The following is a 27,591-nucleotide window of genomic DNA, read 5'->3' as shown; positions in this document are numbered from 1 at the left end:
CTCAACTAATTTATGGGTCCCAAATTTTTAGGGAAAACTACCACCAATGGCATCAATCTACCTGCCATCTATTTTTGACCAGCTTGAAAACAAAGAGTGGTTTTATAAGTTTTCTGAAAAAAATCAGAAGAATGATATTTTGTGATGTGAAAATTAAAGTTCAGATTTCACTCTTTATAAATAAATTTTCATTGGTTCCATTATTTGCTTATATATTTTCTGTGGCTGCTTCTGGGCTACAAAGGCCCAATGGAATAGCTTTGAAAGAATTCATATACTCTGTAAACCTATGGTGTCTATTGTCTAGGCCTTTATATAAAAAATTTGCCAACTTCTGTTTTAGCACAGCATAAACAGAATCAACAATCTAAGATGTCTTAAGCTCAAAGAATGTTACTTCTAGAAATTTCAGCTACCAAAAAGTTTATCAGGTGCTAAGCTTTTTTCCTCAATTTAATCTTTGATACTTTTAGCATCTTTTTCACTAGGTTAGCCAAACATGCCCAAAGTTTCATTTAACACATGCCATTTAACACAGAGCCTTTCTTTTTTTCTTTTCTTTTTTTTTTATTAAGGCTTTTCCTCGGACTTAAATTTATCCATAATTTTAGCTACATTTTTCATAATTTTGACAACTTTAACAAGTATTCTTAACTTGATGCTTCTTCTTCTACTTGAGTTGGAGAAAATTGGAAGTCTCCTTTACCATTAAAAAAAAAAAAACCCTCATAAAGAGCACCTGAGTTGAGTTGTTCAGTTGATTAAGCATCTGCCTTCAGCTCAGGTCATGATCTCAGGATCCTGGGATTGATCCCCACATCAGGCTTCCTGCTCACCTGGGGAGTCTGTCTTTCTCTCTCCCTCTGCCCCTCCCCACTGCTCATTCTCTCTCTTAAATGAATAAATAAAATCTTAAAAAAAAAACCCCACAAAACTTCCTATGAGTACATTATTCTTATATATTAAATATTTAACTACAGAACTATGTGAATCAGAATGCTTTGAAATCAGAGTGAATTTCAGCTGTGAGAAATTTGCTTATTCCTATATCGACTTTTAAAAAGATGGATAAAAGCTTTGATAAAAAAATTTTACAGCAAACTTTTCTGTTATAAAAGACAGCTTAAAAACATATAGAACATATGTGGTTTTGATTACATCTGTAAGGATACTTTCAACTTAATACTTATCAATTTAAGCCCAGTGGTAGAATACTTCTGAGAATAGTTTTGAACTGGACTGCCAGTCATTTCTCATCAACTAACATTTTTTAAAAGCTCTGCATCTGTAAGATGCATGATTTTGTGTGCTCTTTGAGATCAAATAATTTGAGGTTATTATAAATAGACTAAATTACTAATTGAATCACTTCATTATCATTAGAATGTAGAAATTCCACCTTACAATCACATCTCTTTCTCTGGAGCTCCCTGATGCCCTCACTAACTTTATTAAAATCCAATTTTGTAAAGCAACATTTTCTCAAATTTTTCTACTTTAGCACTGGCTGCTGTCAAGAAAATTTTAGATAAAAGAGAAGATGTCACATTCTCCAAAAATTCATGAATCAGCATTAGGGTAGATAGTGCTGTTTTGGATTTTTTTATTTTAATTTTTAAATTTTCTAATTTTTTAAAAAATTAAGTTTTTATTAACATATAATGTATTATTAGTCCCAGGGGTACAGGAGTTTTCAATCCAGTGGCAAACATGCTAAAGTTGGATTCATATCATGAAGTAGCACATTAACTGCTTTTGAAAAGTTTTTGTCAATGTACTAGCTATTCCTCTTGTTAAATTTTCATTACTTTTTATGATCTTACAAATAGAGCCTTTATTAATATTTATGAAAAAATATTTATTTGAGGATTTAGTGGCCACTGATCAATAATTTACTTATCGATGGTAATTTATCCACAAAATACCTTTGTCTTTTCTGCAATTTTTTTTTTTCAAGTGAGAGTTTTTGCTTGGGAGATATTTTATAAACTGATGAAACATTATCTGCAGATGGGAAAGTCTGATTTCTTATATCTGGTATACTTTAATTTGAACCTCCAAATATACCTTTACAGTGAGCTAATCAGTTTCATAGCTGTGTTATTCATTTGAGTGTTATCTCAATTTTCTAAGTATTTTGGTGAAAATACCCTCCAAAACTTAACAGGAAACATCTAAGGACATTTGGTGGTTGCTTAAGTGCTAACTGGTTACTTTGTACACTTTTTGTCTCTTTATCCTAATGACACACAGGTAATATTAATACCCTTCTTATACCAAAATGCTTATGAAAAGCATTCATTAAAACTTTCTCTTACCCAGTTCTCTATTGGACTTTCTTTTGCTCTTAAGATTTTGCTCAATTTTATAAATATCATCATATAGAACAGTATGTTATGCTTTTAAAACCATTTTATTTCCTAAGGAAAGTAAGCATGGTTATATCAGGTATAAAAACTTCAGTGCTCATCCTGGTGAGGTGGTGAGGAAGATTTGGAAATATTGGTGTTAGTTCGAGAAAACACCTTTGACAGAGCTGAAGATACCTTTGCCAGCATTTTAGATCCTTGTTTGGAAATACTAGGCTTGAGATTTTCTGTGGATAAAGCAAAAAAGTAATATGGGTATTTATTAGACATTCTAATTGAGAGAAGGTATATTACAGAATTGATGATTTAGAATTCAGAAAAAGACATTTATGCAATACTTTATGGGATTTAAAAACAACAACAATAACAACAAAAACCAGGGGTGCCTGGGTGACTCAGTGGGTTAAGCCTCTGCTTTTGGCTCAGGTCATGATCTCAGGGTCCTAGGATCGAGTCCCGCATCAGACTCCCTGCCAAGCAGAGAGCCAGCTTCCTCCTCTCTCTCTCTCTGCCTACTTGTGATCTCTGTCAAATAAGTAAATAAAATCTTAAACAAACAAACAAACAAAAAACATTCACAAAGATTCTTTCGATTTGGCCCTGCTAATGTCTTCCGGGGAAATAGGAAGGAAATAGGAAATTCTCCTTTTTTGAATACTGAATCTTGGCAAGGTTAAATACCTAGCATAAGGTCATACGAGTGGAAAATGGCTACACTGGGAATAGGATCCAGCTTCTGACTCTATATAGCATAGTTACACCTTCTGTATTTTGATGCTTCTTTAGTCAGGTATGCAAAGAATGTCTTTCTTTATCTAGCAGAACATTCTTAGAAAATGCCTGATGAGCTAAACTTACATGAGAAAGTAACTTTCAACTCTATGCAGTAAGAGTATCCATTTCAGAGTGCTTATGTGCAAGTACAAGTGCATTAAAATTGGTATAATTTCTCACCTCCTTTGGGTGAATTTTCAGTTAGCTAACTTTAAGTAATTTTTTGTTATGTGAGGTAACACTGTATAGATAATAAAATATTTTTCATTTAGATTCATTTTTCTACATGACTTATTCAACACATGGGGCCTTAAAGAATATAATATTTTAATTATCACAAAATGAGATTTTTACATATAGACATGTAAAGATAAAAGTGAACATTTATGTACTTTTTTGAAACTTTATGACGGGGCATAAAAACACACATGACAGTAAAACCAATATTTTCTTAATTCTAATGCATGCCAAAGTTCATGACTGTACCTCTTGCAGTTACTTAGAGATGTCTTTTTTGCAAGATAATATTCTATGATTAAAGCTAAGATAGCTTATAGTACATTTCACTATGAAGAACAAAAAAGCATATTTAGGTTTTTAACTACATAGTTATTAATTATAATAATATTAATATTATATATAACATACTTAATATAATATACAAATTATATACATAATATACAATAATAATAATAATAATATAACTATTATTTTAAAAAATAACCTAAGAATTTAAAAGGAAACAGCCAAAATCTGCAGTGGATAAGACACAAAAGCACGGATGAAAGAGAAAGATGTACATTCTGAAAAAGTAAGATAAATTTTTTATTGATATGATTGAGACATTGTTGCAAGACTTTTGAAATTCTCATTGGAGAAGTTAAGGAGCTTCCATTCTTAAAAATTGTGTTCTTATTAAAAATTCAGATTCCTGGGCACCATTACTCAGGGATAGTAACTTGGGAAGTCTAAGAGAAGGCCCAGGAATCTGCACTGTTAAAAAATACACTGGATGATTCTAATGCAAAGCAGTTCCTGGAAACACATTGAGGATACTGCCTCAAATATGCATCCATTCTAGATTCCTTGTACCTTATTCAGGACCAATGGTGGCTAGTATCATAAGTTAATAACATACATGAAGCTCATCCCTATAGAGAGTAGTGAACCCTGTGTTCTTTTTGTAGCAAAACTATAGACTATCTTTGATTATTACCCAACATGGGGCTCATTCTGGGAAGCAGTGGCAACAATATAGAACCACATTATGGAGGCAAGCAAAAATGGAGGAACAAAGTCAGAAGATCTGTTTTGGGCCTTAAAAACTCTCCATTTGTTGACTGTGTAAACTCAGGTGATTATTACCTCCATTTTCTGTTTTGTAAATTAGGGATTTATGATTGACAGAGGGAGAGTAGTATGGTATAGGGGATATATAGACAAGTTTAGTTTTGTCTACAAAACATTTCACAAAGCTTTGAATGATCTGATAAAATTTAAAAGTTGGGAATTTTCACATAAAATTTTCATCTCCAGCTTCTTTAGAAAAAGGCTCAGACTTGAACTGGAAAAGCAAGCAACAACCCAGGATGTCAGTGATTGGATTATCATCTCCTCCTTTAGATGCGACACCCCATCTCCAGTGGATCCACACCCCTGCTCAACCTATTCCTCTTGTTTGTAGTAACTGTCTGGCTCCTGTGGTATTTGAGTGTATAAATTATCATCATATTTAATGTGCTTAAGCTTTGAAGTTGGGCAGTTCTGTGTTTGAATCCCAGCTCTGCAGCTTATTAGCTATGAGGTGATCTTGAGTAACCTACTCTTGCTTTCCTCTTCAATGACTCTCACTTTCCTCTTTAATAAAATGGAGATAACTGGTACCTGATAAATGTTAGCTCCATTATTTGTTATGTGGTTTGAGGTTAAAGTAAAAGAACTACATAATAAACATAATAAACTGAAAATGACTATACACACATACATATACATAGTTAAGTATATTATTTCAGTCTCATTACTCAATCTCAGGTGTCAGTACTAGAAGGGAGAAATCAGTCTTTCCAGGAGGAATGCTAAAGTATGGCAAATTTTGTACCTGGAATGAATTCTTTTGAGGAACATGCACTCTCAGTATTATTCTTGTTTCCTTCAAAGATGGTGATAAACTGCCAAGACAAAGCAAATTATGTAGTTAGTGTGTTTTGGACACTACACACTAGAGATACCTAGAAACCCCCAAAAGATGTAGTACAACCACTGCATAAATAGCATCTATGTTCTGAAGCCCTAGAATTATTCTCTGAGTCTTAGGCTCATAATTTTTGCCAATTAGGGCACCTAGGATTGACCCTTGTCATAGATGTGGGCCTTAGCCACCATTAACTGCTGACCAGGCATCTTACATCACAAAAAAATACCGGCTCTGTCTGCCCCCTCACTCTTTTGGGTGGATTGAAATAAACAACGAATTATATATTCTTTTCTAATGCGAGAGATAATGGTAAGTGGGGAAGGAAAATGGATGTTCACTGTGTAACTCCAGTTCCCTGTTATGGAAATCTTAGGCATTTTGGGGTCTGGAGCAATGAAGTGGCTATGGGGACCTAGTCAGTTAAGGAACATGGCTCAGATACTAGTTTTACTCTGTAGGTCTATATCACTTCTTTGAATATAGCAGCAGCAATCTTCTCAGAAATGTATAAAATAAACTGAGGTATGTTGCTGGGCTTCCCTGTAAATATTTTATAATACTAGTTATTAAATAAGGAAATTAATGAAGATAAATGAATAAAGGCCTAAATAAAGAAACATAAAATATGTGATACATAGATTATGTAAAGATCATCAGATATTATAAAGATTTTATTTATTTATTTGACAGAGGGACACAGTGAGAGAGGGAATAGAAGCAGGGGGAGTGGGAGAGGGAGAAGCAGGCTTCCCGCTGAGCAGGGAGCCTGATGTGAGGCTCAATCCCAGGTCTCTGGGATCATGACCTGAGCTGAAGGTAGACACTTAACAACTGAGCTACCAAGGTACCCCAAGACCATCAGATATTATAAGAGTTTTATCAGAGTTCCTTCATGAGGACTTGATGCAACTTATTTATTAATATATTTCTGGATAGCTATGGAATGAAGTGGAGCTGAGACTATGTAAAGCACTGATTCTCAGTATTGGCTTACAATAGTTACATGTGGATTTTTTTTTTTTTAAATATGAATCCCTGGGTCCCACATCTCCAATTGAACTTAAATTTCTGAGGATGAGGCATATATTGATATCTTTAAAAAAAATGTCTGCATGTGTGAGACTGACTTGAGAATCCTTAATCTAAAAGCAGAGGGCAGATGCCACCAAGTGTCTCAGATGAGTAAGTAATGTAAGTTCTGGTGGAAACATGAATCTTTGCACTAGGTTTAAAAGTATATGCCATTTCTTGATGGAACACTGTTATTATCATTGCTTTAAGTTTCTGAAAATTCTAAAATCTTGGCTGCATTGCACTTGGCATCTCATATCCTTTCCCTTAGAAGTTGTAGACATTGTCTTATTTCTTTACATGTTATGTAATTTTGGATTCTATCTTGGGCATTTAAAATAATTTATGAGATTCCAAGAACTCTTAGTATCCTCTGGAGATGGTTGAGTTTTTTTGTCTGTTTTTGTTGTTGTTGTTGTTGTTTGTTTTTGTTTTTGTTTTTTGCTTTTTTGCTTAACTAGGTAGCTAACCTGCTTAGATTCAGACCACATATCCTACCCTGCCTTCTATGGCAGTGCTTCCAATGTAAATTCAATTTCCAAAGCCTTGGCAGTATTTTTTTTAAATCTCTGTGTATGCACCACTATTAAAGCTATAGTTCAAGTTCTCAAAGACTTTTGTTTATACAAGCTCATGTCAGTTCCATACATGCACAGCTCAGGAGAGATTTTTCAGCAGATTTTTAGGGACTCCTTTTTTGATGATCCTTCTAATTTTTTTTTTTTTTTAAATATCTCTAACACTCATAAGTCCCCTTTTCTGTTTCTATGGCTAAATGCTGTGGCTACCCTCCCTGTGTGCTATCTCACACATCCCATAACTGTATCCCTGTCTAGGGTGAAATGACAAAAGACAGCAGAGAAAAAAGTAGATTTCCTTCTAATATTCTTCAGGTTACTGGAGACTTTTCCTATTCTGGTCAGAAGGAAGGATTTTCTGTGAGCTTTAAGTGCCTCAGCAGCCTCTGCTGCCATTGCTCTGTAGCTTCATGTCTGAAACTTGCCTTGAGGCAGAACCAAGCAGGAAAAGTGCGAAAAAAGTGAGTTTCTTCTACTTCACAGTCCACAGGAACTTGTTCCTAATTTTCATCGGAGAGCAATGTTTTCTCCTGAAGATTTATTCTGCCTATTCTTTCTAAGTAATTCCAGGATTTGAACTTCTCTGGATCTAACTAAACTAGGAGATAGGGGGGCAGGGGACAGCAGGAAACTCATAATGGTATTGGTGATTCTTTGAGTTTTTACTTCCTTCCTCAAACTCCAGCTATTATTATTTCAGCATCCTCAGTAGTTGTCCAGCGTTTTTAGTTGTAAAACGAGAGAGATGAGGTAGAATGTGCTTACTCCATCTTACTTTGAACGGGGTTGGATATACCAATTTCAACCATGTTTCACCATGGAAAAAGCTGCAAGTGAGAGAGGAAAGGCAAAGAGCCAAAAGGGTCCAGCTTAATCAGGGATTCAGCCTGGCACAAGGACCAGTCTGTAATCAGCTTGTCAGTTCAGAGATTCTCTCTCTGTTATTTCCAAATGATTTTACTTGGAAAATATGGTCTAAATGAAGCCCGAGGTTGTCAAATAGATGTTTATATTCATAAATGAGCATTAGGTTGAATGAGGAACTAGCCTAGCATCTTCAGGAATTGGCATGAGTAAGAATTTTAAGATTTGGTTCTGAACACTACTCTATTGGAAATTTCTAAAAAGGGTTAAGGAAGAGGAAATTTCCTGAGTTTATGGTGGAGAGTAGCTGGGCCTTTTGGAAAGCTGCCTTTAAACAATCATTCTTTAGGAACACAGAAAAATAGATGGAATCTGTACGAATTTTCTGCAAGCCCATTTCCTCTGTTTTTGAAGCTTCTATTCCCTCCCTGCTTCCTCCAAGTTCCTCACTTGGAGTCTACCTGCCCTAAACAGGATGGAGTGACTCTCTGTAGGGTTTTCTTCAGAGACTGCAGTAACAGAGTTTAGGAACAGAATTGCACATAGGTGCTAGGGAAGAACAGTGGCCTATTCTGTGCACATATGCAAGGAATAATTTAATTGTAAAGTGAGAATTTTGATTAGGGGATTTTTCCAGTACCATGCACGGGTCTCAGCCAGAGGGAGATACCTGAGCAGGAAGAAACTGTGCATAGGGGTACTCTTCCTGATGTTCCTCAGATCGTACCACCCAAGCCCAGATTTGATGTTGAAAATTGAGCTATATTCAACTGGACCCCATGTATACCATTTATAGTTTATTGAAAAATATTTACCTTGACACTGTTCGAACTCTCTGGTGTTTGCTCTTGAGAAGTTCCTGTTGGGAAGGGGGAAAAAAAAAGGAAAAATGTTTTTTTTTTGGGGGGGGGGCATGAATAGTACTGAGACAAACCTGGTCTTATTATTTTTCACCAGAAAGTTCTAGAATTTAGGCAGGTAGAAAAAATTACTACTACTTTAGTGTATAGACAGTGAGAATAACATAGAAATAGGTAAGATCCCTGGAATTATGGGGCATGTCTAGATCTTCCTTTCGGAATTATGAAAGATGAAATATGATTTGGTAGGAGAGGCAGACTCCATAACTTCAGAGCCACATATTCATGCACAACTACTCAATTTCTATAGGCTCATTTGTTTACATGTAAAATGAGAGATTACGTCATAGATGATTCCAAGGGGCCTTGCAGCTCTAATGGTCTACATAGCTAATTAAAAGCAGATAATTGGCACTAACAGGAAAATGCTGGTCTTATGAAATAATTTGAGTGAGAACCAGGAGAATTTTGAAGCAATACAAAGAAGAAATCTGGAGGAATTGCTACAGAACCAAAAATTGCCCAAGTTCCAGGAGAGGTTAATTAGCCTGTAAAACAAATTTAGACTAAGGAGTTAGAAATGATGAGAAAATTTTTACAACAACGGTCTACTGGGGAGGCAGAAAATCTGAGTCTGTGTCTTAGGTTCATTTCTTAGAGCTGTATGAACATTGGCAAGTTGAATCTAACTTATTTGACTCTGTTTCCTCTTTATGTAGAATGTGAATGAGACTGTCTTCCCTGGCTGTCTCAAAAAAGGATGCAATGAGATATCTTATATAAAAATATTGTGCATTGGGTTGCCTGGGTGGCTCAGTGGGTTAAAGCCTCTGCCTTCAGCTAAGGTCATGGTCTCAGGGTCCTGGGATCGAGCCCCACATCGGGCTCTCTGCTCCGCGGGGAGCCTGCTTCCTCCTCTCTCTTTGCCTGTCTCTCTGCCTACTTGTGATCTCTGTCAAATAAATAAATAAAATCTTTAAAAAAATATATTGTGCATTTTATAGAAATGTAATAATCAGGGGCCAATATATGGTCATTCTCCGCATTATCCTTTGGATCAATGTAGGTTTTGGGGAAAAAATTGGTAGTAGAACATCAATTAACTCAGATATGAGAGGGACTGATGATTGCACTTATCTGACAATATTGATAAAATTTTATTGTTGGTTGATAATCTTTTTAAACTGCCTGACTCTATATTGCACATAATTGAACTAACTGACTTTTGCTTTTAAATGACTAAGGGTATTGGGTTTACTTCCAGGGCTGTCATTCCAAATGCTAGGTTTTTAAGTTTCTAGGATAAATGACTATCAACTTCCCAGGATATACTAGGAATTTGTTTTGATGAAAAGTCAAAGAAAAAAACCCTGATATTTGAGGGTCTCAGGTATTCAGATTTATTTTATTGTATATCTAAATGAAACAAAGAATCTAATTTTCTAGTCCTAATCTCTCCATTAAACTCCAATCTTAACTATCCTATTTCTTATGTGATACCTCAACTTGAATATCTAATGGGTACCTCAAGCTCAGCATAACCAAAACAGAATTCTTTTTTTTTTTTTTCTTAAAGATTTTATTTATTTATTTGACAGAGAGAAAGAGCACAAGTAGCAGAGAGGCAGGCAGAGAGGAAGGAAGCAGGCTCCCTGCTGAGCAGAGCACCGATGTGGGGCTCGATCCCAGGACCCCAGGATCATGACCGGAGCCAAAGGCAGTCACCTAACTGACTGAGCCACCCAGGTGCCCCCCAAAACAGAATTCTTGTGCCTCTCATTCATTAGTCCCATTGTCCCTCCTATTTTACTAAATGCTCCTTCTATTATATTGCCTATTTTAGGTTCTTGGGAATACAGCTGTAATCTTCATGGACCTCACATTCTAGAAGGAGAGAGTGAAAAAACAATTAATGTTCTGTCAGATAATTATAAGTGCCAGTGAGAAAAATAAGCACAGATGCAGAATAGTTAGTACCATGGTGGGAATGAGGCCACAGTGTCAGAGTATGGTCAAAGAAGACATCACTGAGAAGGTGAAATTTGAGCAAAGACCTGAAGGTGAGGGACTAGCAATGTAGATGTAGGGGGAGGACACCTTACACAAGGATCCACAAAAGCAAAGGCCCTCAATACCTGGAATGTTTAAGGAAAGCAAGGCCCATGAGCCTGGAGCAGAGAGCCAGAAAGAGACAGAGATTGAGGAAGTTAGGTAAGGTTGGGGAGGTGATGTCCAGATGAGGTAGGGTTCTGCAAGCTATCGTGGTTTCTTTCACTTTTGTCCCAGATGAGATGGGGAACACCTATCAATAGCTGGAATTATCTTGTTTATGTGGTTACTCTTTGATGCCCACCCCAGGTTACAGTGTAAATTCTATGAGATTAAGGACTGTGTCAGTGTTGTGGGATTCTCGAACACAAAGGAGATACTCACTAAGTATTTGAATGAATGAATGAATGAATGAATAAGGATTGAACTGGGCAAGTGAAATATTACTGAAGGATGTAAAAATTAAGCATGATCATTGCACAAAATTGGAAAAGAAAACAATAACAACAATACTGCTTTTATGGTCAGGATACTTAGGATCCAGAGTTGGCTCTGCCTCAGACTCAGAGTAACCTTGGCAGAACTGCTTCATCATTCTTAGCTTGTGTTTCCTCACGAAAACATGAAGGGATTTGTATAGAATGATTCCATACTACCGGTATGATTAGTGATTATTGTGACATCTTCTGATTATGGTGTGTTTATGGGATTCTGGCATATTTATTGCTATTCTAGGAATCATCTTAATTAAAACAATTTCACTTCCAAGTTGAGACAATTTGTTTTTAAAGTAATTCCTTGAGTGAGCTGTGTGTCTGAAATAGCCAAATGTGTGGTTTGAGTTTTAAAGCCACTTTACAATCAACATGACACTCTACCTCTTATACATATGGTCATTGTTGGAACCACATTGATCCTCTGAGGTTTCAAAAAATAGAGAATCAAAAAGTTCTTAAATATTCTAAGGAGTAGGTACTATTTTAAAAATACCGAAGTCTATACTAGTCAGATATTAATGTGAGCAAACAACTTTAGGTCTAAAAACTCCCTTACCCCCACACACTTTTTGTACATTTTGGTAGGACTAAGCACAAAGGAAGGATAAGAAATCATTAAATCCTAGTATAATGGATTCTGGCTCAGATAAAAGCTATTGTATGGTGCATCCTTATTTTATGAATATTTTTCACAGGAGCATAGTAAATGTGAATTCATAACATCACACCATTTTCTTGATCAAAATTATTAATAAAATCTTGATAATAATTCAGCAAAGGCAAACTAGTTGGTTCATTTTAACACCTGACTGATGTAGTAGTGGATTATTTTCCAAAAAATAGGTAAATTCCCAGGAAAAAAAATTATCAACCTCAGGTCTGATAACTAAAAATATCATCAAAGCAGTAAACAAACAAAAAGCAATAGCTGAAAAATTCATTAAAGCAGTAAAGCAGTCTTTTGAATGCTTTCTAATTTAAGAAAAATAATAAATCTAACCTTGTAATAATTTGTCACTTGAATCTGAGGTAAAATCTTCAGTCTCACTAAAACAAAAGAAAGAGCACATTTCATTTTCTGTGTATTTATTGACTAAAGAAATTACTGGTTAAGCAAAAGAACAATCTGTCAGTTATTATTTGTATGGAAGTAAACCTGGAATAATTTATCACTCAGTTCCAAAATCAAATGAAAATTATTTCTAAATTGACTTTTCACTTTTAATTTTGGTTAAATATACATAACATAAAATTTGCCACCTTAACCATTTTTAAGTTCTGTACTTGAGGACATTCTCTTTGTTGTGCAACCATCACCACTATCCTCCAGAATTTTTCATCTTCCCCAACTGAGGGTAACTCCACATTACCCACCCCCCTGTTCCCACGTTTTACTTTTTGCTTCCATGATTTGACTAACTGAGTTATCTCATATAAGTGGAATCATGTAGTATTTGCCCTTTTGGAACTGGCTTATTTAGTATAATGTCTTCAAGGTTCCCACGAGAAGCATGTGTCACAATTTCCTTTTTAAGGCTTAATAATATTCTACGGAATGTATATATTACATTTTGCTTAACCATTCTCTTGAATGGCTTGAATTACTTCCAGGATATAGCGGTTGTTAATAATGCTGCTTATGAATATGAGTGTATGAATATCTGAGTGACTGTTTTCAAATCTTTTGGGTATATATCCAGAAGTGTAATTGCTAGATCATATGGTAACTCTATTTTTTGATAAACTGTCATATTGTTTTCCATGGCAACTGCACCATTTTAAATACCCAACAGCAATGTACAAAGATTGCATTTCTTCACTTTCTTGCCAACATTTGTTATTTTCTGTTTCTGGTTGGTTTTGTTTTCTATTTTGATAACAGCTATTCTGATGGGTGTGAAATAACATCTTATTGTGGTTTTGATTTGCACTTCCCTAATGATTAGTTATATTGAGTATCTTTTCATGTACTTCTTGCCCATTTATATATCTTCTTTGAAGAAATACCTATTCAAGTCCTTTACTCAATTTTTAATCAGTTTTTTGGATTATTTTGTTGTTACTGAGTTATAAGAGTTATTTATATATTCTGGGTAGTAATCCCTTATAGATATATGATTTGCAAGTATTTTCTCCCATTCTTTTCACTCTGTCCTTTGAAGCTAAGTGGCCTTGGCATGTTTATCAAAAAACATTTGGCCACATATGGGAGATTTATTTATAGGCCTTTTATTTTATTTCTTTTTTTTTATATATCTGTCTTTATGTCTGTACCATAGTGTTTTCATTACCATATCTTTGCAGTAAGTTTTAAAATCAGTAAGTCTAACTTTGTTCTTCCTTGTCAATGTTGTTTTGGTTATTAGGAGTCCCTTGAAAAACTATAGATTTTAGAATAAATTTTTTGTATTTCTGTAAAAAATGCTATCAAATGTAATTCTTATAAAAATGCTAATCTGTAGAATTCTTTGTGTAATTATTGACATCTTAACAATAGTAAATCTTCTAATTCATGAATTTTTTAAGTGCTTTTTAAATTTTTTAAATTTGAGTATAGTTGATATGCAATGTTACACTAGTTTCAGGTGTGCACCCTAGTGATTTGACAAGTTTATGCATTATGCTGTGTTTACCACAAGTGTAACTACCATCTGACCCCATACAATGCTATTGATTATATTCCTTATGCTGTACCTTTTATTTCTGTGACAGTCATTCCATAACTGAAAGTGTGTATTTCCCACTTATCTTTACTTCCTTCTCCTTTGGCAAGGATCAGTTTGTTCTCTGTATTATATTTATAGGTCTGATTCTGCTTTTTGTTCATTCATTTTTTTTTAGATTCCACTTATGAGTAAAATCATATGGTATTTTTTCTTTCTCAGTCTTACTTCATGAAACATAATTTTTCCATTAATTTTTGTCTCCTTCAATTTCCTTCAGGTATGTTGTGTAGTTTTTAGTTTTCCATTTTGGATTCTTTGTGGTCATTGTGTAGAAATGCAATTGATTTTTCTGTGTTGATTTTGTATCCAACAACTTCGATGAATTCATTTATTCTAAAGTTTTTGTTTCTTTTTTGTGTGGCATCTTTAGGGATTTTCTACATATAAGATAATGTTATCTGTGAATAGAGGACATTATACTTCTTATCTTACAATTTAGGTGCCTTTTATTTTTGTTTAACTGCTCTGACCAGGACTTCGACCACGTTAAATAGAAGTGGTAAGAGTGGGAAATTATTTCTGATCTTGAAAAATCCTATAGGCTTTCACTCTGAGTTGTGTTTTCCATATATGGCTTTTATTATTTTGAGGTAATTTCTATTTTTAGTTTGTTGAGTTTTATTATTTTGAAAAGATGTTGAGTGTTGTTAAATGGTTTTTCTGCATTAATTTAGATGAGAATGTGTGTGTTTTCTTCATCTTGTTAATATGTTGTATTATATTTTTTTATATATTGAACCTCCCTTGTACTCCTGGGATAATCCCACCTGAGTCATGGAGTAAAATATTTTAATGGGCTGTTGAATTCTGTTTGTCAGTAATTTGCTGAAGATTTTTCCATCAATATTCATCAGGGATATTAATCTGAAGTTTACTTGCAGTGCCTTTTTCTAGCTTTTGGTATCAAAGTAATTTTGGCTCATGAGTTTGGAGATATTCCATCCTATCCAGTTTTTTTTTTTTTTTTTTGAAAGAGTTTGAGCAGGATTCATGGTAATTCTCCCTTAAATGTTTGCTGGAATTCACCAGTGAAACCATCTGGTCCTGAAATTTTCTTTGTTAGGTGTTTGATTACTGACTTAGTCTCCTTACCAGTTATAAGTCTGCTCAGATTTTCTATTTTTTTCATAATTCAATTTCATAATAGCCATGTGTTTCTGGGAATTTATCCATTTCATCTGAGTTATCCAAATTGTTGACATATAACTGTTCATAGTACTTTCTTCTAATCCTTTCATTTCTGTAAAATCTGTTGTGATGTTTCTGTTTCTCATTTATAGTTTTAGTTTTTTGAATCTTCTCTTTTTTCCTTAGACAATCTTACAATAATTTTGTCAATTTTGCTGGTCTTTTTGAAGAACCAACTCTACGTTTCATTGGTTTTATCTATTATTTTTCTATTTTGAATATTTTTTATCTCTGCTTGTTATTATTTCCTTCCTTATACTAGTTTTGAGTTTGTTTTTCTTCTTTTAGTTATTTAAGGTATGAAGGTAAGTTGTTGTTATAAGAACTTTTTTTTTTAAAGATTTTGTTTATTCATTTGACAGACAGAGATCACAAGTAGGCAGAGAGGCAGACAGAGAGAGAGGGAAGGAGGTTTCCCACTGAGCAGAGAGCCCGATATGGGGCTGGATTCCAGGACCCTGAGATCATGACCTAAGTCAAATGCAGAGGCTTTAACCCACTGAGCCACCCAGAGGCCCCCAAGATCTTTATTAAGAATTTACAGCTATAAATTTCCCTCTTAGTACTACTTTCACTGCACCCCATAAGTTTAAGTATATTTTCATTTTCATTTGTCTCAGATATTTTCTGATTTCCTCTGTGATTTGTTCTTTGATCCATTGGTTGTTTAAGAATACATTACTTTTTACATATCTGTGAATTTTTTTCAGTTTTTCTTCTGGAAAATATGTTGTATTATATATTCAAATTTTATTCCATTGTGATTGGAAAGGATGCTATGTATGAATTTAATATTTTAGAATTTTTGAACCCTTGTTTTATGATCTACATATGGTCTCTCCTGGAGAATGTTCCATGTACACTTGAGAAAAATATTCTGCTGTTGTTGGGTGGAGTGTGTTCTGTATAGGTTTGTTAGTTCCAGTTGATCTATCATCTTGTTGAGGTCCTCCAGACATTCCATCTTGTTATTCTGTCTACTACTGAAAGTAGTTTATTGAAGACCTCTCTTACTGTTGGAGAGCTAGAGCTGTCTGTTTCTCTCTTCAACTTTGTTGGTGTTTGCTTCATATATTTTGGAGCTTTCAAGTTTGTTCCATATGTGTTTATAATTGTTACATCTTCTTGGTGAATGAACCCTTTTGTCATTATAATAATATTCTTTGTCTCTTGTTTTTTACTCAGAGTCTCTTTTCCTTGATATTAGTATAGCTAACTCTGTTCTCTTTTGGTTTCTGTTTGCATAGGGTATCTTTTCCTATCCTTTCACTTTCCACCTATGTGTGTCTTTCTAGCTAGAGTGAGTCTCTTAAAGACAGTATATACAGATCTTTGAATTATAATGGGGTCACATCCTGATAAACCCATTATAAATAGTCTGTTCTTGGTCTTTCTTTTGTTGTTTGCTGGTTGCTTTTTGTTGGTTTTTTATTTTCATTTTATTGCTTATTTTAAAAATCATTTTATTTTATTTCATCATGGTAAGTGTACTCTTTAATCACCATCTCATATTTCTCACATTCCCACAGTCACCTCTCATCTGATAATCATCAGTTTTTATGCTCTATAGTTAAGAGTCTGTTTCTTGGTTTTTCTCTCTTTCTTTTTTCCCCACCTTTGGTCATTTATTTCTTAAATTCCAGATATGAGTAAGATAATCTGATATTTGTCTTTTTCTGGCTGACTTATTTCACTCAACATTATACTCTCTAACACTACTCATGTTATTGCATGAGTCTTTCTTTTTCTTTTTTCTTTCTTTTCTCTCTCTCTCTCTCTTTCTTTTTTCTTTTTCTTTTTCTTTTTTTTAAAGTAAGCTATAGGACCAACATGAGGCTCAAACTCATGAACCTGAGATCAAGAGTTTCATGCTCTAATGATTGAGCAAGGCAGGTGCCCCTGTTCATGTTACTGTAAATGGCAGGATTACTTTTAATTTTTATGTCTGAATAATATTCCACTGGATGTGTGTGTGTGTGTGAGGGAGAGAGAGAGAGAGAGAGAGATCTCGATATCTCACCTCTTTTTTATCCATCCATCTATTGGTGGACACTTGGTGTGCTTCCACAGTTTGGCTACTATAAATAATGCTGCAATAAATATACGGGTGCATGTATCCCTTTGAATTAGTGTCTTTTTATTTTTGGGGTAAATACCCAGTAATTCAATTCCTGCATTGTAGAGTGGTTTTATTTTAATTTTTGATTAACCTACAAAAAGTTTTCCACAATGGCTACACCAGTTTGCCTTCCCACCAACAGTGCAAGAGAGTTCCTTTTTTCCCACATCCTTGCCAGCACTTGTTTCTTGTATTCTTTTTTTTTTTTTTTTTTTTTTTTTTTCCCCAACCTTTCCCCCGCTTTTTTTTTTTTTTTTTTTTTTTTTTTTTTTTTTTTTTGCCATTCTAACAGCTATGAGGTGATATTCTCATTGAGGTTTTGATTTTCCTCTCTCTGATGATAAGTAATGTTGAGCATCTTACATGTGTCTGTTGGCCATCTGTATGTGTTCTTTGGAGAATATCTGTTCATGTCTTCTGCCCATTTTTAACTGAATTTTTGTGTTTTGGGTATTGAGTTGTATCAGTTCTTTATATATTTTGCATACTAACCCTTTAAGAAATGTCATTTGCAAATATCTTCTCTCATTCAGTAGGTTGCCTTTTAGTTTTGTTGGTTCTTTCCTTGGCTATGCAGAAACTTTATTTTTATGTAGTCCCAGTAGTTTATTTTTGCTTTTATCACCCCTTGCCTCAAAAGAACATATCTAGAAAAATATTGCTATGGCTGATGTCAGAAATATTACTGTCTGTGCTCTCTTGAAGGATTTTTGTGGTTTCAGGTCTTTAATCCACTTTGAGTTTATTTTTGTGTATGATGAAAGTAAGTGGTTCATCCAGTTTGTTTGTTTGTTTCTTTCTTTCTTTTTCTCTTTTTTCTTTCCTCAGCTGTACAGTTTCCCCAGCACCATTTTTGAAGACACTGTCTTTTTTCCCATTGGATATTCATTCCTCCTTTGTTAAGGATAAATTGATTGTATAATTGTGGATTTATTTTGGGGTTTTCTGCTCTATCCCATTGATGTATGTGTATATTTTTATGCCAGTAACATACTGTTTTAATTACCACCATTTTGTAATATAACTTGAAATTTGGAATTGTGATATCTCCAGTTTTTTTTTTAAGATTACTTTGGCCATTTTAGATCTTTTGTGGTGCCATACAGATTTTAAGATTGTTTGTTCTAGTTCCGTTGAAAAAATGCTGTTGGTATTTTGATAGGGATTGTATTAAATTTGTAGATTGCTTTGGGTAGTATAGATAATTTAACGTTTGTTCTTTCAACCCACAATCATAGAATGTTTTTCCATTTCTTTGCTTTATTTTGAATTTCTTTCATCAGTATTTCATAGTATTCAGAGTACAGGTCTTTCACCTCTTTGGGTAAATTTATTCCTAGATATAGTATTGTTTTTGAGGCAGTTATAAATTGGATTGTTTTCTTTCTTTTCTTTTTAAAAAATATTTTATTTATTCATTTGAGAGAGAGACAAAGAGAGTACAAGCAAGGGGAGAGGCAGAGGGAGAGGAGAAGCAGACTTCCTGCTGAGCTGGGAGCCCAATGTGGGGCTCAATCCCAGGAACTGGAGATCATGACATGAGCAGAAGGCAGATGCTTAGCCACCCAGGCACTCCTGGGATTGTTTTCTTAATTTCATTTTCTGCTGTTTCATTGTTAGTGTTTAGGAATGCAACATATTTCTGTACATTGATTTTATATCCTGCAACTTTACTGAATTCATTTATCAACTCCAGTTGTTTTTTGATGGAGCCTTGAGGGTTTACTATATATATTATCATGTCATCTGCAATGAAAGTTTTACTTCTTTCTTACCAGTTTTGGATAGCTCTTATTTCTTTTTCTTGTCTAATAGCTATGGCTAGGAGTTCTAGTACATTATTGAATAAAAGTGATGGTGGTGGAAATCCTTGTGTTGTTTCTGACCTTAAGGGAAAGCCCTCAGTTTTTCACCATTGAGTATGATGTTTACTGTGGGATTTTCATATAAGGTCTTTATTATGCTATGTTCCCTGTAGACCTACTTAGCAGAGGGTTTTTTATCATGAATATATTTTGTACTCTGCCAAATGCTTTTTTTGCATCCATTGAAATGATTTTGTTGAATATTTTTGCATCCATATTCATGAGAGATATCTTCCTGCAGTTGTGTGTGTGTGTGTGTGTGTGTGTGTGTGTGTGTGTGTGTATAGTCTTTATCTACTTTTAGTATCAGGGTTATACTGGCCTTATAGAATGAACTGCAAATTTTTCCTTCCTTTTGTATTTTCTTGAAATAGTTTGAGAAGAACAGGTACTAACTCTTCTTTAAATGTTCAGTAGAATTTGCCTGTGAAGCTGTCTGGACTTAGACTTTTATTTTTGGGTTGTTTTGTTTTGTTTTTTAATTACTGATTCAATTTCATTGCTGGCAATTGTTCTGTTCAAATTTTTCTATTTCTTCCTGCTTTAGTTCTGGTAGGTTATATGTTTCTAATATTATGTTTCTTCTAAGTTGTCCAATTTGTTGGCATATACGTTTCCATAATATTCTGTTACCATTATTTGTATTTCTATGGTGTTGGTTGTTATTTATCCTCTTTCATTATTAATTTTATTTCTTTGGGTTCTCTATCTCTCTCATTTTTGTTTTTTCCTTGCTAGAGGTTTATCAATTTTGTTGATTTTTCCAAAGAACAATTTCCTGATTTCATTTGATTTGTTCTTTTTTTTTCTTTTTTCAGTTTCTGTATCACTTATTTCTGTGCTACATTTTATTATTTCCTTCCTTCTGTTGTGTTCCAGGGTTTAGGCTTTGTTTGTTTGTTTGTTTTTTCGAACTCGTATAGGTGTAAGGTTAGGTTGTTTATTTGAGATTTTCCTTATTTCTTAAGGTAGGCCTGTGTTGCTACAAACTTCCCTCTTCGAACAACTTTTGCTGCATGTCAAAGCTTTTGGACCATTGTGTTTTCATTTTCATTTGTTTCCCATTTCCATGTAATTTTTAATTTCTTCACTGACCCATTCATTGTTTGATAGCATATTATTTAACCTTCATGTATTTGTGGTCTTTCTAGATTTTTTCTTGTGGTTGATTTGTAGTTTTGCAGTGGTGTCAGAGAAGATGCATGCTATTACTTCAACTTTTTTTTTTTTTTTTTTTTTAATTTGTGGAGGCTTGTTTTGTGGCCTAATCTGTGATCTATTCTGGAAAGTGTTCCATGTGCACTTGACAATAATGTATATTTTGCTGTACTGGAATGGAATATTCTGAGTATGTGTATTAAATCCATCTGGTCCAGTATGTTATTCAAAGCCACTGTTTCCTTGTTGATATTTTGTTTGGATGATCTGTCCATCAATGTACATGGGGTATTAAAATCCCTTACTATAACTGTATTACTCTCAAGTATTTCTTTTATTTTCTTTTATGTTTATTATTAACAAAATTTTTCTATTATGTTTGTTTTATGTATTTGGGTGCTTCCATATTGAATGCATAAATATTTACAATTGTAATATCCTCTTGTTGGATTGCCTCCTTTATGATTATATAGTATCCTTCTTAGCCTCTTGTTACAGTCTTTGTTTTAAAGGCTTCTTTTTCAGATATAATTATTGCTACCCCAGCTTTTTTTTTTTTTTTAAATCATAAATGTTTCTCTATCCACTCACTTTCAAACTACAGGTTTCTTTTTGTCCTGATTGTCTGTAGGCAGCATATGAATTTTTAATCCATTCTGACACCCTATGTCTTTTGATTGGAACATTTAGTCCAGTTACATTTAAAGTAATTATTGATAAGTATGTATTACCATTTTTTTTACTTGTTTCGTGGTTGTTTCTATAGATTTTCTCTGATCCTGGAGTGTCTGGGTGGCTCAGTTGGTTAAGCACTTGTCTTCAACTCAGGTCATGATCCCAGGGTCCCGGGTCAGAGTCCTGCCTTGGGCTCTCTGCTCAACGGGGAGCTTCTTCTTCTTCTCCCTCTGCCTGCTGGTCCCCCTGCTTGAGCTATCAAATAAATAAATAAAATCTTTTTTAAAAAAAACCCAGATTTTCTCTGATCCTTTCTTCTTTTGCTTTCTTTCATGATTTGTTGGCTTTCTTTAGTGATGTACTTGGATCCCCTTCTCTTTATTCTTTACATGTTTATTACTGGTTTTTGATTTATGGTTATCATTAGTTTTACATATAACATCTTATATAAAGCACAGTGTATACTAAGTTGATGTTTGCTTAGGTTTAAATCCATTTTTTTTTATTCCTCTCCCTCCCATGTTTTTGGTATATGGTGTTATATTTTACATTTTTTTAAATGAATCCCTTGATTGTATAGAAATTTATTGTTACTGCTTTTGTGTTTTTTTTTTTTTTTTTTTTTTTACTTTTCCTACTACTTTATAGTCTTCCTTTCCACTCACAGAGTACTTTTTAATATTTCTTGTAGGGCTGGTTTAGCAGTCATGTCTTCCTTCAGTTTTTGTTTGAGAAACTCTCTTTGTTTGAGAAATCTCTTCTTCTTTTCTGAATGATAGTCTTGCTGGAAAAGTATTCTTGGCTGCAGATGTTTTCTTTTCAGCATTCTGAATATATCATGCCACTTTCTTTTGGCTTGCAAGTTCCTGCTAAAATGTCCACTGATAGCCTAATGGGGGTTTCCCCTTGTATGTAACTGTCTTCTTTTCTCTTGCTACTTTTAAAATATTTTATCACAACTTTTGCCATTTTAATTAGTGTCTTGGTGTGGACCTCCTTAGGTGGTACTTTTGAGGGGATCTCTATGACTCTTGGATCTGGATATTTGTTTCTTTCCTCAAATTAGGGAAGTTTTCAGCTATTATTCCTTTAAATAAATTTTTCTGCTGCCTTCTCTCTCTCCTTCTTCGAGCCATAGAATGTGGATGTTATTATGCTTGATGGAGTCACTGAGTTCCCTAAGACTATTCTCAATTTGCATATTTTTTTCCTCTCCTTTTGTCAAGTAGATTACTTTCCATTCTCTGTCTTCTAGGTCATTAATTTGTTCCTCTGTTTCACCTAGCCTGCTAATTATTCCATCAAGTATATTTTTAACTTTATTTATTGTGGGTTTTTTTTTAAGATTTTATTTATTTATTTGACAGAGAGAGAGAGAGAGATCACAAATAGGCAGAGGCAGGCAGAGAGAGAAAAGCAAGCAGGCTCCCTTACTGAGCAGAGAGCATGATGCAGGGCTTGATCACAGGACCCTGGGATCATGACCTGAGCCAAAGGCAGAGGCTTAACCCACTGAGCCACTCAGGCACCCCCATTTATTGTGTTCTTGATCTTTGATTGGTACTTTTTTTTTTAAATCTCTGTATTAAATATCTCACTGATGTCTGCCATTTTTTTTTTTTTTTTTTTTTTTAGAAAGAACAAGTGAGAGAAGCGGGTGGATAGAGGGAGAGAGAGAATCTTAAGCAGACTCCACACTGAGCATGGAGTCTGACACAGAGCTTGGTCTCATGACCCTGAGCTGAAATCAAAAGTCAGATGCTCAACCGAATGAGCCACCCAGGTGTCCCCAGTGTCCACAGGTTTTTTTGTTTTTTTGTTTGTTTTTGTTTTGTTTTGTTTTTGTAGTCCAGTGAGTATCTTTGTCATCATTACTTTAAATTCTCTATCAGGCATATTATTTGTTGCCATTTAACTTTGGTCTCTTGCCATGGTTTGGTCCTGTTCTTTCATTTGGCAGATGTTTTTCTGTCTCCTCATTTTGTGTGACTTTTTGTGTCTGTTTCTATGTGTTAGGAAAAGTTAGCTATTCACTTGCTCTTAATGATAATAGCCTTATGAAGAAGATGTCCTGTAGTGCCCTGCAGCACAGTATTTCCTGTTCCGCAGGGCCTGGCACTTCAGGGAGTATTTCTTATGTGTGCTGTGTGTGCTCTGCTGTTGAGTCTTGGTCTTTTTTTTTTCTTTAGTCCAATTGTTTGCAGAGGCTATCTTTGCCTATTGTGGACAGCAAGGTACAGTTGTCTGCTTGCAAAATGAGACGTGCCTCCACTCCTGCTGGAACTGAGGTCCTGCAAAATACTCAGGGGTCAGGTGATGTGGTGTTGACAGGGTTTGAGCTGGTCTTCTGGGGAGGGGCCTGTAGTACCAGTACTGAGGTGGGCATGACCGAGAAGGGTAGATATGCTAAAGTATGTGTGTGTGTAGGGGGAAGGTAAGGAGTGTTGGTGCTGCACTGGTTCCCACAGGTGGCCATTGTTTATGCTGGGGATGAAGGGAGGGAAATGGTACCTGCTGGCACCTTTGCTCCTGGAGGGGCTTCCCCATGATCCCTGTCTCTCTGGGCTGTACACTGATATGAACAGAGCAGTCTCCCTCCTGTCTGTCCCCTGCATTTTTCAAACTGCTGGTTCTATGCTGTATCTGCATGGGCTGTTTGTCATGCTATCTTTTTAAGGGCAGGGACTCCACTTCTTAACACCTCTGGGCTCTACCACAGCCAAGCCTACTGATTTTTTAAAATAATAGACTTTAAGTCCTGCTGGTTTTAAGAACTCATGAAATTCAACCCCTCTCACTTTCAAAGGCAAACATTATGTAGATGAAAGCTCCCGATTTGTGAGTTTCCCATTGTGAAAAGTCTGTCTTTGACCTTTCTCTATGCCATTGGCTCCCTCCTTCCTGCAGAAGGCCATTGTCCATTTTGTTCCCAGACCCTTTTTACCCTTCCTACCTTATTTGATGTGGACTCTTCTTTGCCTTTAGTTGTGGAGTTTCTTGTCCCAGTCTTCAGGTCATTTCCTGGGTTATTTACACTGGCATGGATGTTTGCTAGTTATATCCAGGGGACAAGGTGAGCTTTGGGTCCTCCTTCTGCCAACTTCCCAGCCAAACTTCAAGGACTCCCTTTTGTCAGATCTTCTTTTAAATGTTTTATTTCCCAAGAATGCTTCCCATCATGCTTCTTTTCAGGGCCTTCAATATTCATTGTATTCTTTTGCCAGTAATCTCTTGCTCTCAGGTGCATCTTGTAGTCCTCTGTGATTTTCATGCACTGTGGGACCCATCAGCTGCCTTCTGTGATTTCCAGGCATAGTTCCAAACTATGCCACTGTCTCAGTCTATTTAGGTGAAACAGAAACATTCCCTCAGCCAGCCCACAGCTAGCAGAACACTGCAAACAAGTTCCAGTCTGCTTTTTCCATCCCAAGGGAGGGAACTAGGAATTGGGCCATTTCTTTCCAACTGTGTCTTGTCATGTTGCAGAGGGGATTGTGCAAAGGCAAGCAAAAATCTGGAATTTCCTACCATTTTGAATGTGGCTTTACCTTGATTACACATTCACTCGATTACTGCAAATATTTGACTATTTTTCAGAGCTCATAGAAGGTTATTTTATCAGCCTGTAGTTTTTGTTTGTTTGTTTCCCTGAGGAGACAAGGGCCTGTAGTTTCCTGGTTTGCCATATTGCTCCAAATTGACTTTTGTTTGATATCATCTATGCACTCTGTCTTCATCATTGATATAAACAATAGAGAGGTGCTCACATTAATAATGTATTTTAAAATAACCATTATGTAGGAAAGAGAGGCAATGATGGGTATCCCCAAAATAATGTCAGAGTCAGTGTCAAAAAGAAACAACTCCTTCATGCTATGTGGAAAGAAATGTAACCAGGCAGATTTTTCTCTTTATACCCATTCCTTCACCTATAATTGAAAATGTTACCTCTTCTGGGTTATGAATATATGAATATAAGAATATTCATAAACTTAACAATTTTAAACAACTTTTAACTCTCATAGATATGGTTATTAGATTTCAAGTCTACAGTATATTTTATTGTCTCTGTCCTCTGTAATTGCCACACACTCCCGACTTTATTCCTATAGTTGTCCAAACCTGAATTATCTTCTTATATAAATGCTCTCTATACTTAGAGGCCCATATCAAACTCCGTTGTTTTCCAGATTTCATCTCTGAATGCTCTACCTTACAATGCCCCCTTTCATCTTTTAATTCTTCTTACAGGCATTTATATACACTGGAACATTTAGCTATTGAAGCAGATTGAGCAGGAACTCCTTGGGGTGATAGTGCAGATATCAAATACACTAGCAAATTCTTGATCCAAGACACTGCTATACTATAAAAGATGTAGAAACCAGGTAACTGAAAATGAGGGATCAGGTAGAAAAGGGGACTGCCTCAGGAATTCTCCACAGTGAGAAGGTATAGGAGGGAAGAATAAGGAGTAAGGTAAAGTCCAATGCTGAATACTTGCCCAACCATAGTTTTACCAGGGACCCTATTCTTCCCATAAGTATTATTTTCATCTCAGATTTCTATTTTTGTATTGCTTTAATTTCATATACCTGGCAGATGAAATCAGATCGTCTTGGTTGTATGAAGATGAACTCATGATTCTATGTATGAAGTAATGTGTTGGTTCAGTACTAGGATTCCTTTTTTCTTTCTGGAGAAGTGAAAAACATATATTACATAAAGTCGAGTTTGACATGTACTTTCTCACCTTATTGGCATACTTTGCACTCGAATCTAAACTATAATAAAAAAATTCTAGAGATTATTTAAAAGATGAATCTCTTAATTCTAATGAAAAGGTCTCTTTCCAAAATAATTTTTTTTCTTTGGAAATGACTCAGTGCTGATGATCTATATTTTATATTGGAGTTTGAATAGTTTTTAATATAAATTTAAACAGTATTTGAAGAATATAGTTTTCCATTTCTGTACTTTACAAATATTTTAAATCTTATTTTACTAAGTACAAAAAGAAAAAGAACAGAGACATAAGTCTGGTCAATTCAGAAGTATTTCAAGTCAACCATCTTAATATGTACTCTGTTTATTGGGAAGTCATGTGATTTCATGACCATATTTTTAATGAGTATATCTTTATTATGATATTTCTTAAAATCCCAAAAAGCTACTATTATTGGGATTATTGTTCATATAATCCATTTTGAGTTTCTTTTTTAAAGATTTTATTTGAAAGAGAGAGAGAGCACGAGCAGATGGAAGGGCAGAGAGATAGAGAGAACCAGGATTCCTGCTGAGCAGAGAGCCCAACACAGGGCTCCATCCTAGGACTCTGAGTTCATGACCTAAGTTGAAAGCAGGCACTTAACCCATTGAGCCACTCAGGTATCCCTCCATTTTGAGTTTTTCAAATGTTATGCTATAATATTTCTTTAGTTATCTATGAAGCCAGCATTTCTGACTATGAGGCTCAAGGGAGGGAGACAAACCATAAGTGACTCTTAATCTCACAAAACAAACTGAGGGTTGCCGGGGGCAGGGGGTTTGGGAGAAGGGGGTGGGATTATGGACATTGGGGAGGGTATGTGATTTGGTGAGTGCTGTGAAGTGTGTAAACCTGGTGATTCACAGACCTGTACCCCTGGGGATACAAATATATGTTTATCAAAAATAAAAAATTAAAAAAAAAAAAAAAGAAAATTATTCTGAAGACTGCATCTGGTCATGAAATCACAAATAGCTTCCCAACAGATAGATCAGAATATGCATTAAGATAATTTACTTGTTAAGCTTCTGAATTGAACAGAATTGTATCTCTTTTCTTTTTCTCTTGTTCATCTCAGCTTTTATACATACCCAGGAATCATGTCAAGTGGATACACAATAGAATTTTCTTACCAGGATATCCTAAATCATATACCCTTTCCAAAAACAGGTTTTGGTACCAGTTTTTGGACAATGATCACTGAAATTCAGACCACCATTTGAGGGGTGTGATTTTAGTGACAATAGCTATACCCCATGATAATAGTGGAGCTTATGGGCTGGTTATAAGGGTGACATTTAAAATATTTTGATTAGCTTGTTAATTTGGGGCATGTTGGCTAATTAACTAAATAAGCTGGCTGCGTAGCTTGCCCAAAGCACACATAGCTATTAAGTGAGAGTCAGGATTTAGACCCAGACGATCTAAATTTGTATGAATCTTTTTTTTTTTTTTACTTCTTCCTACATTGACCCAATGTCTAGTCCTATCCTACCTGTAGAAGTTTTCTTTACACAAAATATTCAATGGATATTTACCAGCCAAAATACAAAGGGACTGAAATTTATTAAATTATAGATTAAATAATTAGCTTGCATTTCTTTTCAATGGTTTATATTTTATGTTCTCCTTGGGCTTCTAACTAATTTAGGTCTCTTTCCATTATCTGCTTTCCATCGGTTGAGTTTCATGGGTTCATCTGTTAATGATTTCTTTCATACCATAAATATTATTAGGCTTAGGAGGAGACTGGAACCATTTTACTATTCATTTATGACTAATTAAGATACATTCTCAGACAGAATTTCTGAAGATCTCTACTCTTTCCATTGATAT

General features: G+C 35.0%; 1 protein-coding gene across 1 annotated transcript in view; it reads right to left on the bottom strand.

Annotated features, from left to right (window-relative positions):
- Nucleotides 1–2,459: 2,459 nt before the first annotated feature.
- The window catches only part of FSIP2 (fibrous sheath interacting protein 2), a 91,970-nt gene continuing 66,838 nt past the window's right edge, over nt 2,460–27,591 (bottom strand). Inside the window, exons 17-21 of the mRNA XM_059395494.1 lie at nt 25,583–25,683; nt 12,257–12,303; nt 8,666–8,709; nt 5,242–5,311; nt 2,460–2,596 (exon numbers count right to left, since the gene is read on the bottom strand). Of these exons, the coding sequence (XP_059251477.1) occupies nt 2,460–2,596; nt 5,242–5,311; nt 8,666–8,709; nt 12,257–12,303; nt 25,583–25,683 (399 nt within the window). The remainder of the gene's footprint in view (nt 2,597–5,241; nt 5,312–8,665; nt 8,710–12,256; nt 12,304–25,582; nt 25,684–27,591) is intronic.

This window comes from Mustela nigripes, chromosome 3, assembly GCF_022355385.1.
Source record: "Mustela nigripes isolate SB6536 chromosome 3, MUSNIG.SB6536, whole genome shotgun sequence".
In the NCBI taxonomy this organism is placed as follows: domain Eukaryota; kingdom Metazoa; phylum Chordata; class Mammalia; order Carnivora; family Mustelidae; genus Mustela; species Mustela nigripes.
Note: the sequence above shows the minus strand (reverse complement) of the source record. Positions and strands in the feature narration are given on the sequence as shown.